The sequence below is a fragment of the Drosophila biarmipes genome, chromosome 3R (genome assembly GCF_025231255.1).
Source record: "Drosophila biarmipes strain raj3 chromosome 3R, RU_DBia_V1.1, whole genome shotgun sequence".
Lineage (NCBI taxonomy): Eukaryota > Metazoa > Arthropoda > Insecta > Diptera > Drosophilidae > Drosophila > Drosophila biarmipes.
This window is the reverse complement of record NC_066616.1, coordinates 4,802,456-4,815,099: the sequence shown is the minus strand read 5'-3', so window position 1 is coordinate 4,815,099 and position 12,644 is coordinate 4,802,456. Positions and strand designations below refer to the sequence as shown.

The 12,644-nt window shown below is 40.3% G+C and overlaps 2 protein-coding genes and 1 long non-coding RNA gene across 4 annotated transcripts; 1 reads left to right on the top strand and 2 right to left on the bottom strand.

Moving 5' to 3' along the window:
* Positions 1 to 1,175: 1,175 nt before the first annotated feature.
* LOC108027372 (facilitated trehalose transporter Tret1-2 homolog) lies at positions 1,176 to 9,073 on the bottom strand. Of its 2 annotated transcripts, none has more exons than XM_017098799.3 (6): positions 8,925 to 9,073; positions 3,799 to 3,907; positions 3,587 to 3,736; positions 2,844 to 3,029; positions 2,542 to 2,786; positions 1,176 to 2,397 (listed from the first exon to the last, which is right to left on the bottom strand). In XM_017098799.3, the coding sequence occupies exons 1-6, from the start codon at positions 8,949 to 8,951 to the stop codon at positions 1,630 to 1,632; spliced, it is 1,485 nt and encodes a 494-aa protein (XP_016954288.1). In that variant the 5' UTR covers positions 8,952 to 9,073; the 3' UTR covers positions 1,176 to 1,629. The 2 variants fall into 2 exon arrangements, with proteins under 2 accessions (XP_016954288.1, XP_016954287.1); XM_017098798.3 differs by lacking the exon at positions 8,925 to 9,073 and adding an exon at positions 4,490 to 4,858.
* LOC127011569 (uncharacterized) lies at positions 3,616 to 4,256 on the top strand. The gene is made up of 2 exons (XR_007764639.1): positions 3,616 to 3,738; positions 3,815 to 4,256. It is a non-coding gene; the product is annotated as an uncharacterized LOC127011569 (long non-coding RNA).
* On the bottom strand, positions 8,977 to 11,164 carry LOC108027373 (uncharacterized). Its single transcript, XM_017098800.3, has 3 exons — positions 10,882 to 11,164; positions 10,631 to 10,835; positions 8,977 to 9,505 (listed from the first exon to the last, which is right to left on the bottom strand). The coding sequence occupies exons 1-3, from the start codon at positions 11,073 to 11,075 to the stop codon at positions 9,338 to 9,340; spliced, it is 567 nt and encodes a 188-aa protein (XP_016954289.1). The 5' UTR covers positions 11,076 to 11,164; the 3' UTR covers positions 8,977 to 9,337.
* Between the last annotated feature and the right edge of the window lie 1,480 nt (positions 11,165 to 12,644).

Here is a 12,644-nt window from a genome sequence, read left to right as displayed (position 1 = left end):
TTTTCATTAAATAACCAAACAAATACCTCCCCGTTATTAGAGATAAAGGCACCATAAATCGATAATTCTATCGTAACTACAAGTAGCTCCCAGTTGTAAATCGTTTTACTGCTCTATGATAACGAAACAAATATTAGGTACAAATAAATAATATTAATAATGCCCGCCCTAACTTCCTCATCCCCAATATGTAAGGCTGCACAAACTGGCCGATTATTAAGAAAAATCCCATCCCCCCCGAATCCCATCAATCTATTGATCCATGATTTATTAACGAGACACTCTCACCTTGCACAAAAATTAACTCCAGCGGAAGGTTAATTTCTTGCGACATATACCCCTTTTTTGTTTTTAAAGAAGGCTTTATATGTTTTTTAAAAATTGTGTGTTTGGGATCTCTTTGCATTGCACGTAAACATTTTTTAGAAAGTAAAAAAATGTATGTTAAGTATGAAATTTAATCGCAGGTATAGGTATTAAGTTTGCATTTTATCTGATAAATAGTTTTCCAACAATATCCACAATTGCTATCCACGTTGACATTTGTCACTTGCTAAATAGTACAAGCTAGTACAAGCTAATCAGCTGCAAGCTGAAATCGTACGTAGGACATAACCCATCAATTAAAACGATTTATTTACCAGACACTCGAGTGCAATTGAAATTATCGGCAATAGCTGTAAACTACAACTAAAACTGTCTCCAGCAGTAGCTCCCACATTTCCACCCCTGAAATATGACAATATTTGCCATTTGTATCTGTCTTGCTGCTGATTGTCGACAACCTGTTGAGCATGTGAGCAAATATCCAAGCAAACATCCCAGCAAAGGCGGGGCTCGGTGGGCCTCCTGTAATTGCATTAAATATTTGCATAGAAATGCCGGCGATCGATCGGAGCGGGATGGCTGGAACGATTTCAATTTGCATTTTGTGCACCGCTCTGGCGAGTCCGGTGTCGATCAATCAATCAACCGCCGATGACCTTCACACTGACCATGACGAGGGGTGGTGGGTGGAGTGGGATCGCCGAGCCCTGGCGCCAGGAGTGGGCGTGGCCTGTCGCTGCGTCCAGCCGATAGGAGGCATTCGCCTGATAGCGGTCTAAACTCGCACTTTAGGGGCGTACCGGCCCCTGGGGCTATCGCTATCAATCTGACCCACAAAACACTACGGCTCCTGTACAGTTTACTTTTATTACCAAATATATGTACATTTATTACACGTTTAGCATAGTATAGTTATAGGTATATGTCTTTGCCACTTAACGTACATTTACTCACAGCAGGAAGTTTCTACAAAAGGAGACCACGCTCCGTGGCACTCCCTCGAATCTTACAGCTATGGGGCGTGACCATGAGTACTTAGGAACTAATTGCACTACACTAAATGTAAGCTCAGAGCCAAATCAAACACATTGAAAGTTCTGGAACAGCAATAAGTTAAGTTGTACATTTTGTGTATCATTGTCCTAGACGGAATAAATGTTTTGTGTGCTGAAGGTAAACTAATTGAAATAACTATGGCTGTTTTGCAAAGGCATCGAACGAAGCCCCTTACTACATTACTTTTTGGCATTCTCCGCTTACCCACCTACGAGTTTATTGGCACTCAGGGACCCTCTGGGGACCTTAGTGGCCGCCCAGCCAGCTCTGGATTTGGCTGGCCGTCTTGCCCTTGGTCTCCTGCAAGGCGATGGCCACGTAGGCGGTGGCCACCGCCATCCAGCCGCTGAAGAACCAGAAGGGCACATCGGGACCGACGGACTTAAGCTGGCCGAAGAGCCAGGTCACGAAGAACACGCACACCCAGTTCATCATGACACTGAGGGACACGGCGGTGCCCTTCACGTCCGGCATGAAGAGTTCGCCCATCATCATCCAGGGAATGGGGCCGTAGCCCACCGAGAAGCTGACGATGAACAGCACTATGCAGAGCAGGGGCAGCCAGTCGAGGGCCTTCGCGTTCTCCGGATTGTGCTTCTGCAGCGTGTTGAAGGCACCCAGCATGGCCAGGCAGACGGTCATGACCGAGCTGCTGAAGACCAGCAGTATCTTGCGGCCGGCCTTCTCGATCAGCAGGGAGGACACCAGGGTCATCAGCACCTGCACCACGCCCACGACTATGGTGCAGAGGCCGGGGTCCAGGCTTTTGCTCGCCTCGAAGATCTGGTTCATGAAGAAGATCACCGCGTTGATGCCGGAGAACTGCTGGAAGAACATGAGGAGTACGGAGATCACCAGTCCCTTGCGAGAGGCGCGGTTGCTGAACAGATCCGTAATGGAGGCATCCGCTCCGGTCTGGTCCAGGTCGTTCTGGATCACCTGGATGGCGCTGGTGGTGTTGCAGTAATCACCCCACAACCATTTCAAGGCGCTGTTGGCCTCGGATCGTTTGCCCTGCAAGTCCAAATTGGTTTTAATATCAAAATGTTTTAATATAAAATGTAACGTAAATCATATTTAAATGTAATATTTCAGTTCTCCGTATTATTACAAACTGTTAGATAGTATATATTTAAATGGGTTTCTCAGTTTGCTTACCCTTTTAAGGAGGTAGACAGGAGTTTCGGGCAGGAAAAAGAGTCCGATTAGGAGTAGAATTGGTATGACAAGACACAGCAAGCTCAGAGTTTTCCACGCTACCAGATTTCCCACCACATAGATGAACAGGATGCCGATCGTGAGGAGCAGCTGGAACAAAGTACCCAGGCTGCCGCGAATGCTGGTCTCCGCAATCTCTGAGATGTACATGGGAGCCACCACGCAGAAGCTGCCAGTGGATATACCTAGGACGAATAGAACGCTAGCATCAACTCTTAAACAACGTCAGATCCTTCACTTACCGATCAAAAATCTCCCCATGTAAAGCCAGCCGACCGAGTTGGCAAAACTGATCGATATCCAGGCCAAAATGAAGGGAACGTCCATGACCATGGCAGTGTACCGTCTGCCGATCATGTCGGCCACATATCCAGAGGGTAGGGCTCCGAAAAGGGCGCCCAGGGGCAACATTGAACTCACCCATGTTTCTGCAAGGACAAACGTTGTTAGGTAATCGTCCGAACTCGTCAATCTACCCTTAAACAAATAACCATGGTGTGAGCTTCCCTTATCAATGACGTATGGTCACCATGTACGGACTTTATTATCGGTCTGTCTATTATCAATCTGTAGTCACGTAAGCCCTAACCACTTGTAACTACACTGCAGCTTGTATCACCGTGCTCTGGAGGGTTTAAGTCAGTCCAAATTTGGCGGGGATCTTAGCACTTTACATCTTTACTGATCGGTTCTTAAAATCCCCATTATTTAAATATATTCCTTTTGCTGACGTTGGGGAATTCATATTTTTTAAGCCGCAGTTTTCGGACCGGACATTGAAAGTAAACCAGAATATGTTTTTAAGTTAAATTATCTTCAAAATTTTATTGGATTATAATATTGAGATTCGAAAAAAAAGTATTTCTTTAACCGGGGTACCTATTCCTAATCGTTCAATCTAGTATAAAAAGGCTAGTGAATTGCATTATCGGTGCAGTTTAAAAATAGTCTGCTATCTACAAATAGTTACAAGAAAGTTACTTACGTTGCGAATTGGTCAGTTTCAGGCCATCATCGGCGGAATCCGGAGTTAGTTTAGTTATATTTGCTATATCGCTGGCAGTGGCAGATATCTGCGGAAAAACAGGAGAGGTCCAGGACAACGCGGTACCAGCAGCCACAGCACCCAAGCAAACTGTAAGAGTTGAGTAAAAACACCTTGAGGACCCATCGGATTAAATAAATTTATCTCCTCACTTATTATGGCCGCCAGGTACTGCCGCGTCTTCGAGTTCTTCGCAACACTTTCCTGCAGGAGGTCGTAGGTGATCGGGTTGCGAGAGTCCCCGTCCTCTTGACTGACAGTCTGTGAAGGAAACGGACGTTTTTTAGGAGCTGTGCCGAAATTATTAAGTATTCGTCATGATTACGATTCCTGCCCTCTTCGGTTTCCTGAGCGACCTGGCTATGATAATTGGCATAGTGGGTGTATTTCTTTGGACTTTGATTAAAGCCATATACGTAACTCTGAAAATAGCCAGAGCGCTGAACAAGACGCCAACATTTAGCGATGTAAAAACTCAATTCAAAGAGATGTCAGTAGGTAAAGTCAAAACTGTGTTAAAAAAGTTAAATAAATCCTAAAAACTATTTACTTTTATTATAAAACTAAAGCACCATTTAACTTGACGAAATATTTAATAGCAGTCAGTCTACATTGAAAATATCTTTTAATTCACATTATGACACATGCTTCATTTAACTTTAATCGCTTGTTCTATGAATTTCAACAACTTGGAAATTATCTTTATAATACAAATTCAAAGTGTGGAATGCTTTTATAGCCCACTTGTAACTTTAAAAGTGTCTAAATTACAAGCACATTAGACACATTGTTTTGAAAAACGCTTTTGTTTTGATTTCGTATCTTGTTCCAAATGGAATTTACCTGCCACCAACGAGCCATTGCGCGGACCACCTTTTCCGAATCCATTCGAGACTCGCCGATGTCCGGGTTCTTTAGCAACGCCTTATATAAGACGGTCGCACAAAGAACGCACTGTGCCAAATTTGACGACTCTTTGTTGGTGTAAAAAACACTATTTTATGGTTTGTATATATTGGCTTATATATTTCACTTATTTGTATCGCTTCCCATTAATTATCTTAGGAACGCGTTCCTATATATAAATATATTTTGTTTTGATTTTCCCGCTAATTTTAGTCGAAGCCTCGGGCAGTGGATTGTCTCGTGCGAACACCTCGAGACGACTGAATCTGAATCGTTGGACTCTTTGAAAAAACGTATTTTCATCTCGAGTCTTGGCGAAAATTCTTCTATTGTGCATAGAACTTTTATTTCATCTGGCGCTTGTGTCGGCATTTTGTTGGATCGCCAGCAGATTACGCGCATCAGATGCGGTTGAATCTCTTGTTTTACGTCAGAGGCAAATGGATTTCGTCTCGAAATAGGTAACATGTGCATAGGCATAAGCACTCAACTACCTGTTGGAGGGATCTTTCAAGGTATTTGGTCAACAATCTTTCAGACAAACCCTTCTCCCCAGAAACTAACAAGCTGTTGCCATTGCCATATTAATTGTTTATTAACATAAAGCAATATAGTGCGTTTTCGCGAAGGAAACCTCGCAGATAGAAAGCAATCTAGTGCGTTTACGCAAGGGAAACCTCGCAGATATTACGCATACGCCACCGCACCTGGGAGAAACAAAGTCCAAGCAAGCAAATACTTCCGACAAGGCGCCCGCCAGTATAAACTAAATTGCTTAATGCATCTCGGTGCGTTTGCGTTTGCGATGCACTTGCCAAGTGGAACCGAATCCATCGGTAGTCTCCGCCCGTAAACAAAAACACGTCTCCGATTAGATGACAACCACACAAAACAGTTCCTTATGAAGTTGATTCCTTGATGGATGTGCAAGCGACCGTTTAAAATGTTATTAAAGCGGACTGTCTAATTACAAAATAGAACACGTATGCGCCCCTTAATGGCGTCAAGTGCATGCCAAAAGAAACCTGTCGCCGCATTCACACCCAAACAAGTCGAACAGCCGGCGGCGGAGCGAGCGAGAGGCTCGCCGAGTGCGAAGGAGACAGCGAGAGGGGTCAGTACAATGCCGCAGACACACCCACCGCTCACTGAGAAAAACAAGTCGCTCTGTCGATAAGGAACTCTGAATAAAGTTTTTGGGAACGACTGTTATGTATGCTATTTGGTTGGGGTGCTAAAATGCATCAATGGTTTCCAATTTTATTATAATTTTAAGCCAAATAATTATTCTGATGCTATGTATGTAAAAAAAAAGCGATTATGTAAAAAGTAATATATGAAAATACAGAAAAAGGGATGTGAAACCCCTTAGAAACCAAATCGTTTTTTATAAAGATTTTGGAATTACAACCTTTCAAGTACAGTAAAAATAATTTAAATGTGTCTGAAAGTATGCTTCACAACTTAATTATTTTGTAGCTGCGTAATCACTTTTTTTTGTGCTATCCCTAAGTAGCTTAAGTGCGTGGTTTTTCTCGGTGTACAAACAGAAGCGCTCATCGACATCACATGCTAATTAGTTTGCATCGTTTGCCGAGCTCTGTTTACTTTGTTTCTGCAGCCGCCTTCGCTGTGTTCCGATGTCAAGTTCGCCGAGTGCCTTGTGCCATGTGCTCTTGCATTCGGGAGGCCTGTTCCCAAGCACCTGCCCCGATTTCCGAGTGCCGTACCCACCTTGCACTCGAATATTCATAGAGGCGCACGGGGGCTTCTATGTTCGATGCTTCCGCCTACACGCCCACATTTCCCTGGCCTTATTGCGGCCCGTGCCAGTGCAGCTCGCCCCGCCGATAGACAGTTTCTTTTATTGACGCAATTCCCTTAATTTGCTCAAGTCCGTTGCCCATGCGGTAATTAAAGCGATATTGTTTACCCTTGGCCACCGCTTCTGTTTCAAGGTGTGCTGAGCATTTGAATACTCCTAAATATAGACTATGAAAATGGCGAAGTCGCAATAAACTACCTTTTTAAAAGGCTTATGAATTACACTTGGCGAAGTTAGTCGACAAGTGTTTTTTTTTTTGGAAAACTGGGACTAGGCTGCTCAACTTTTTTAATCTAAGCATGTTAAGCTCATATGACTTCACCTTCGATCAAATTTTTGGGATCAATGTTATCCTAAATCAGTGTCAAATTGAAAAGTCTTATCTCACCCTAAATAGTATTTTCCAAGTATGAATGGGACATTTTCAGACACTTAGAAGGGTTACATAGGGTCATATTAATTTTTTTGGTTGTAGAAAAATTGTAAAAAAAAAATATAGGCATCGTTGTCCTCAACCATATTCTTTATCTCTAATGTGAACAACTTTAAAAATGTTAGATTTGCGATACAATTCAAAAATAAATAGGAAATATAAATTGGCTTTTAAATAAATAAGCTAAATATATAATTATTCTTATTTTCGGATTATTTTAAAATTTTATAAAAATTCAGTCACCTACATTATATATCGCCGTAGAAGCTATCCATATTCATAGTTTTTCACTATATGGTTTTAGTTGAATGGTCATCTATATCCATAACTGCCAAAACTATCCTAATTAATTTATATAATACTATATAAAAATAAAAATAATATAAGAACAGGCTGCAGAGACAAATCCGTTGTAAATACAAATGGCCCCAAAAAATTATCTTTCCCACATCCTTTATAAAGTGGTTCGAAAACAATACCCACTTTCTACGAACTCACAAACAGATAAATGTAATGACAAACTCAATATTATTTTATTGGCAGTTGTTGGGTTATCATAATTGTTTTGTATGACTTTTTTTAAAATTCAATGTTCTTTGTTTCTCATTGTCTTTCTATAGCGTATCGCATGGAAGTTTCTTGAACTTACTAAAGGCTTATATGATTTGTAAACTATTCACATCCGAAATGTTTAATGAAACATCAAAGGAAGTCGCTACCAGTACACACTCGCTATTTTAGAAATTTCATTTCACCGGACAACGCAATGACCATGAAAACTTACTGATTTGTAAATATTATTAGTTTGCAGTGCAGATTGCCCGACAGCTAGTGCAAGTCAGATAAACTCGGAATATAAATAGGTCAGAAAACATAAACAACAACTGATTGGCACGCGACTGAAATTATGTACATTATATTATATTGCTGCATTCCTGTTTTACTGACTTGATAAAACGCTGCCCCAATGGAGCAGCAGCCACAAAAACCTTATCAACAGAAGTGGCCGAAAATGAATCATTTGGACGGCTGGAAATCGAGCACTTTAAATCTGAATCGAAAGAGCCCAGCGTCACGCCCAAAGGTAGACAGCTAATTGGCCATTATCGAAAGCAGTTAGTGGCTGCGTGAACCGCACGCCGAAAGTAGCTGCTGCTCCCTCCGAGATCTTGACGATCTCCCGCCCCGACTAGCGCTTATTGGCCCCGTGCTTAATTACGGGTGTACGACTTCCTGATGCCCCATTGACTCGTTCGGTAAGAGCCACTTCAGGAGCTTCGTCGAGTGGCAGGTAATCGATCGATAGTCTCTTCCACTGGCAAGGGCAAGATAGAGCTGTGTGCCACCCCCCAGGTACAAAACTCTCGATCCTGTGGCCCTAAGCCCGCTCTAATCTTGGTTTATGGCCCTCGATAGCACTGGGTTGGCTTGGCAACCTATCGTACGGCATCGTAAACAAACCTGTTCAAGCTGGAGCCTTTATAAATCTTGAACTTTGCGTAAACTTCTTCAGGGGAGGCGTTCGATTAGATATATTGACTGACCACTTGGAAATCGTTTCGCAATTACTACCTAATAAATTATTTCTTTGATTGAGGGCAAGATTGTGACTATAAATGCAAATTTAAGTGGCTAATTAAACAGGTAACGAAATGGTTTAAGCCATAATTGATTGATTGAGAACAAAGTTCAAGAGGTTCCTAAAACTAATTACTAGAGATTGGCCAGAAAAACTTAGTTCTTACCTTTCTTTTGGAAATGTGGAGATGAGTGGATAAACATTTTTTCTTTCGACTTATTCTTACAGGTTATTAATTGATTTCTTTTAAAACAAGTGGAAAATTCATGAACAAAACATGTGTGCCCTTGCAGTGGCTCTTACTTAACAGCCAGATACTTCAGCATTCATATAGAAATCTAATCTTAGACATTCCCACAGCTTGTTTATTAATAGCAATTCTCAAATTTAATGTTACCAAACGTACTGGTCATCATGTCGTATGCGTAATAAATTGATAGCGCACGTTATAAAGAACATATCTTTATGTACATTATGTTTGATTAGTTCTGCCTTACAATGAACCTGCGACAAACGCATTTTGTAGTTTAATTACCATTTTAACCTCCTCGGTAGCCACCATGTTGCAATAACTTTTAAAGCAGCACTTTTAAATATTTCCCCTTCTGCGAGGTTAGGGGTTCGGCTTAGTTTTATTTATTTCGTGGGTGGCACTTTAGTGATCACTTTCAGTTCTCTGGAAGCTTAACTATCTAAACGTGTGGATGGGCGCGATGAGCGTCCGAGCTGAACTGAATTTCTCCAAGGAAATCGCTTAGCAGCTAAGCGAAATAAGCGGCGACTGCGACGGCGACCGCGACAGAGGCTGATACTGAAAGCCTGATACCGCGGTGGCAGAGGCAGCGGCCGCAGCAGCGACCCGGCAGCGGGCCGTTATAATTCCGATTTATGCCCTGGGCTTCCACTGGGAGCTGGGTGACGCTCATCATTGACCCATGAATAACGCGCCTAGTGGACGTCCAACTTGCTCACGCGATGGTAGGCGGTCTTAGCTGGCAGTTGGTCATGGTAGCTCTGGAACTTCTCGACGATTTTCCTGAAGCCCTGCTCCAGAGACAGGGAGCTGACCTTTTGGAACACCTTCAGGACGTAGTCCACCAGGGCCTGGGCCAGGTTCTGTACGATAAAAAATCACTCAATAAGAGTTTTAGTATTGATAATTCAGAATAAAATACTTAATGATTTTTTGAAAGTTTGGTACTTAGACATATAAAGATTTTAAATTGTATGAGTTAGTTCGATTATGCCTCTAGAATATTTTGATTTAACTTTTTTCGAAATTATAAGCAAGTCTGCACATAAAAATAAGGTAAGAAAAAAATTCATAAGGAGAGATACATTTATTTTTTCATTTTACAATTTTGTGTGGCATAGTATGATATTTTGGAGAAAGTATTACTCATTATTTGCGGTTTATTTGTTTTTATCAGCAGCATATTTTAGTCATGATTTTAGGCATTGAGAAATACAAATATAGTAACTTGTTAATGGCTGTCATTATACAACACCCCTTAAAAAGCATTCTTAAGGACCTCTAATAAGGGATGCTTTAAATACAAGCTTTTTTTTCCCTTTGCTCTTAGAGTAAAAAGGTGTACTATATTCCTCGGAAAGGAGTGAACTAGTGATGAATATGAGTTATGGGATCGAAAATGTGACCTTCCCTTAAAGTTTCCCAGATGATAGCGTTATCTTATCCGTCGTTCAGTAACAGCGGAACGAATAAATATTATTTCTAAAAATACAATCAAAAAACATATTAATTTTTTAAGCTTTAAAGAACTCACAACCTTCCTTAAAGTCTATCTGTAGTGCATAATTTACAACTGAATCGGTTTGACTCTTAGGCACTTTGTGAGCAAAAAGGCGAATCAATGAATTTCATTTACTATTACTAAGCTTAGATTTAATTTTTAAAATTTTGACATATTTTGCAAAAGTTTGCCTGCAAAAAAGGGTAGTGTTAAATGTTATACAAATATAAAAAACTTTTAAACCAAACATATCAACAATTAACTTAAAGTGAGTCACTAATACAGCAACCACAATGTATTACTGCACAATATTAAGTAATTTCCTGTTTACAACAAATTTAATATTCTTTTAATGACACATTTTAAAATTCATTTATTGATGTATAATTCATCCAGGCTTAAGATAAAGTCCTAAAATATATTATTAATTCCTTGGAAAACTATCTGTGAATCAGACCCTTGAAGCCATTCCGGGAAATATACTCACCCCTATATAAGCGGATCCCACTTTGCATTGACTGTGGGTAAGGTTGTTGTCATTTATCATCAGCTGGAACATGACAGGATCCGATTCTTCTATCAGAACACCAAAAAAGTGTATAAATTGCAACGCATGCAAGTGCAGAGCCTTCAGGTTAAGTTCACCGGCGTTTCTGAACTTGTTAATACCCCAATACGTATCGTTCAAGAAGCTGCAGAATAATTGTTTTAAACACTATCTTATAAAACAAGTCTTACCTATAGAAAATATCTTGTCCGTAGCGGCGCTCAAAGGGTCTGATCAAGTTCCAAGCTTGTCTGAGAGCCAATCTTTCGCTTAGCGTGAATCCTAAGTCGTCCTTAATAGCACCAACCCTTAACTTTGGAATATGTTTTGGGTATATAGAACTCGTTAAACTGGATGGCTTTCTTGTAAATGTTTCCGTACTCATTCTGAAATTTGGATTATGGTGTCTTTATACAAAAACAGCAACAAGGAAAACAAAAAATAAATGAAGTTTTTTGCTTTTTTCATTTTAGCATTTTGCATAGCATACTTGGAGGGTAAAAATATGTTTTTTATACTTTCTAAAGTTCATCCATTTAAAACAGTTGGCATTTTTGAAAAAAAGTGAATGGTGGCTTATCCAAGCAACCCAGTTGCTGCTGCGCCTTCCATTTTAAACATTTTTCTTGTCATCATTCTTCATCGCATAAAAGAGTCCGTCCAAGTCAGACAAGTTTTTATATGGAACTATCTGCGAATTTTTTTGAACATCAGTCCGACTTAAACCCTTTTTGACACGCCGATAAATATTAACATTTAAAATAGAGTAAAAATTCAGGGAAAACAAGAGACAAAGTTTTGCTTTGTCCCCAAGATTGCACACTTCTTAAAACTTTTGCAGGATATAAATGGTCCGCATGGATCCATTTTGGCATGTAGATGGACCTTAATAACCAAAGTATAATCAAAAATAACAAAAAAGTTTTGTTACATGAATGGAAATTAATTTACATGTTTTATTTGACTTTTTCGTCAAAACAAACCAGTTTTTACATGGAATTAAAAGAAATCGGGTTTTCCTCCGCCAGATAGGGTTATCATCGTCATCTTTGCCGGTTAAGCATGATTTCGGCCGTATCGTTTAAGCTAGGACAAATTTTATTTCAATCATTATAGTGCTGCCAACGCCCTTCCATGCTGGGTCTTTTAAAAATAGTGTTATTTATTTTCCAGATTTTCTAGAAACTCATTCTCGCTCTGCCTGTAGCGCTTTAGCCACTTCTTCAAAGTTGGATTGGCTGAGAAATCTCTATACGTGGCATGGTTCGAGACTCATATGGGAATAATCTTTCACTTAAGGATTTGATACAGTCTAAAACAACATCAAATATGTAGCCCGATGGCCGGTAGAAAATCGCTTTGAGCCGCCATTTAGAACTAAGAAAAAGGCTGTTTTTGCTTTATTCGAACGGCACCTGCCGTTGCTTGCTGTACGAGTTCTTGGTTTATTAGTTCGTCAACTCATTTTTAATGTGTCACTCGTGTCACGAAAAAAGACAGTGAAATTTTTACATCTGAAATCAGTATAATAGTGCTTCCAACGCTCTTCAATGAAGGTTCTTCATATTTAAAAGTAGTGTTGTTCAAATTGTCCTGACATACTATTCGATGAATTGTATAGGATAAATTGGAATGGGCACATTTAGGGCTTTGGCCATTACTTAGACCACAATACAATTACTAATATGTGCTTTAGTAAGATCGAATTGATTTTGACGGACAGTTAATGACATCTTGGCCAAATCTCCGGTCAACGCCATTATATGAAATAAGTGTGTTTACCGAACTGCCAAGACTGCATTTCTTGAATTTTTGCCATTTCTCGGCCTTTTTTAGAGACCATTTCGCAAAAATTGACACACATCATTCCGTAACCATCCTATTTGCCAAATTTGGCCGCTGTGACACTCCAATGAACGCCCTTCGAGTCGATTGAGAAGGAAAAGTACAAAAG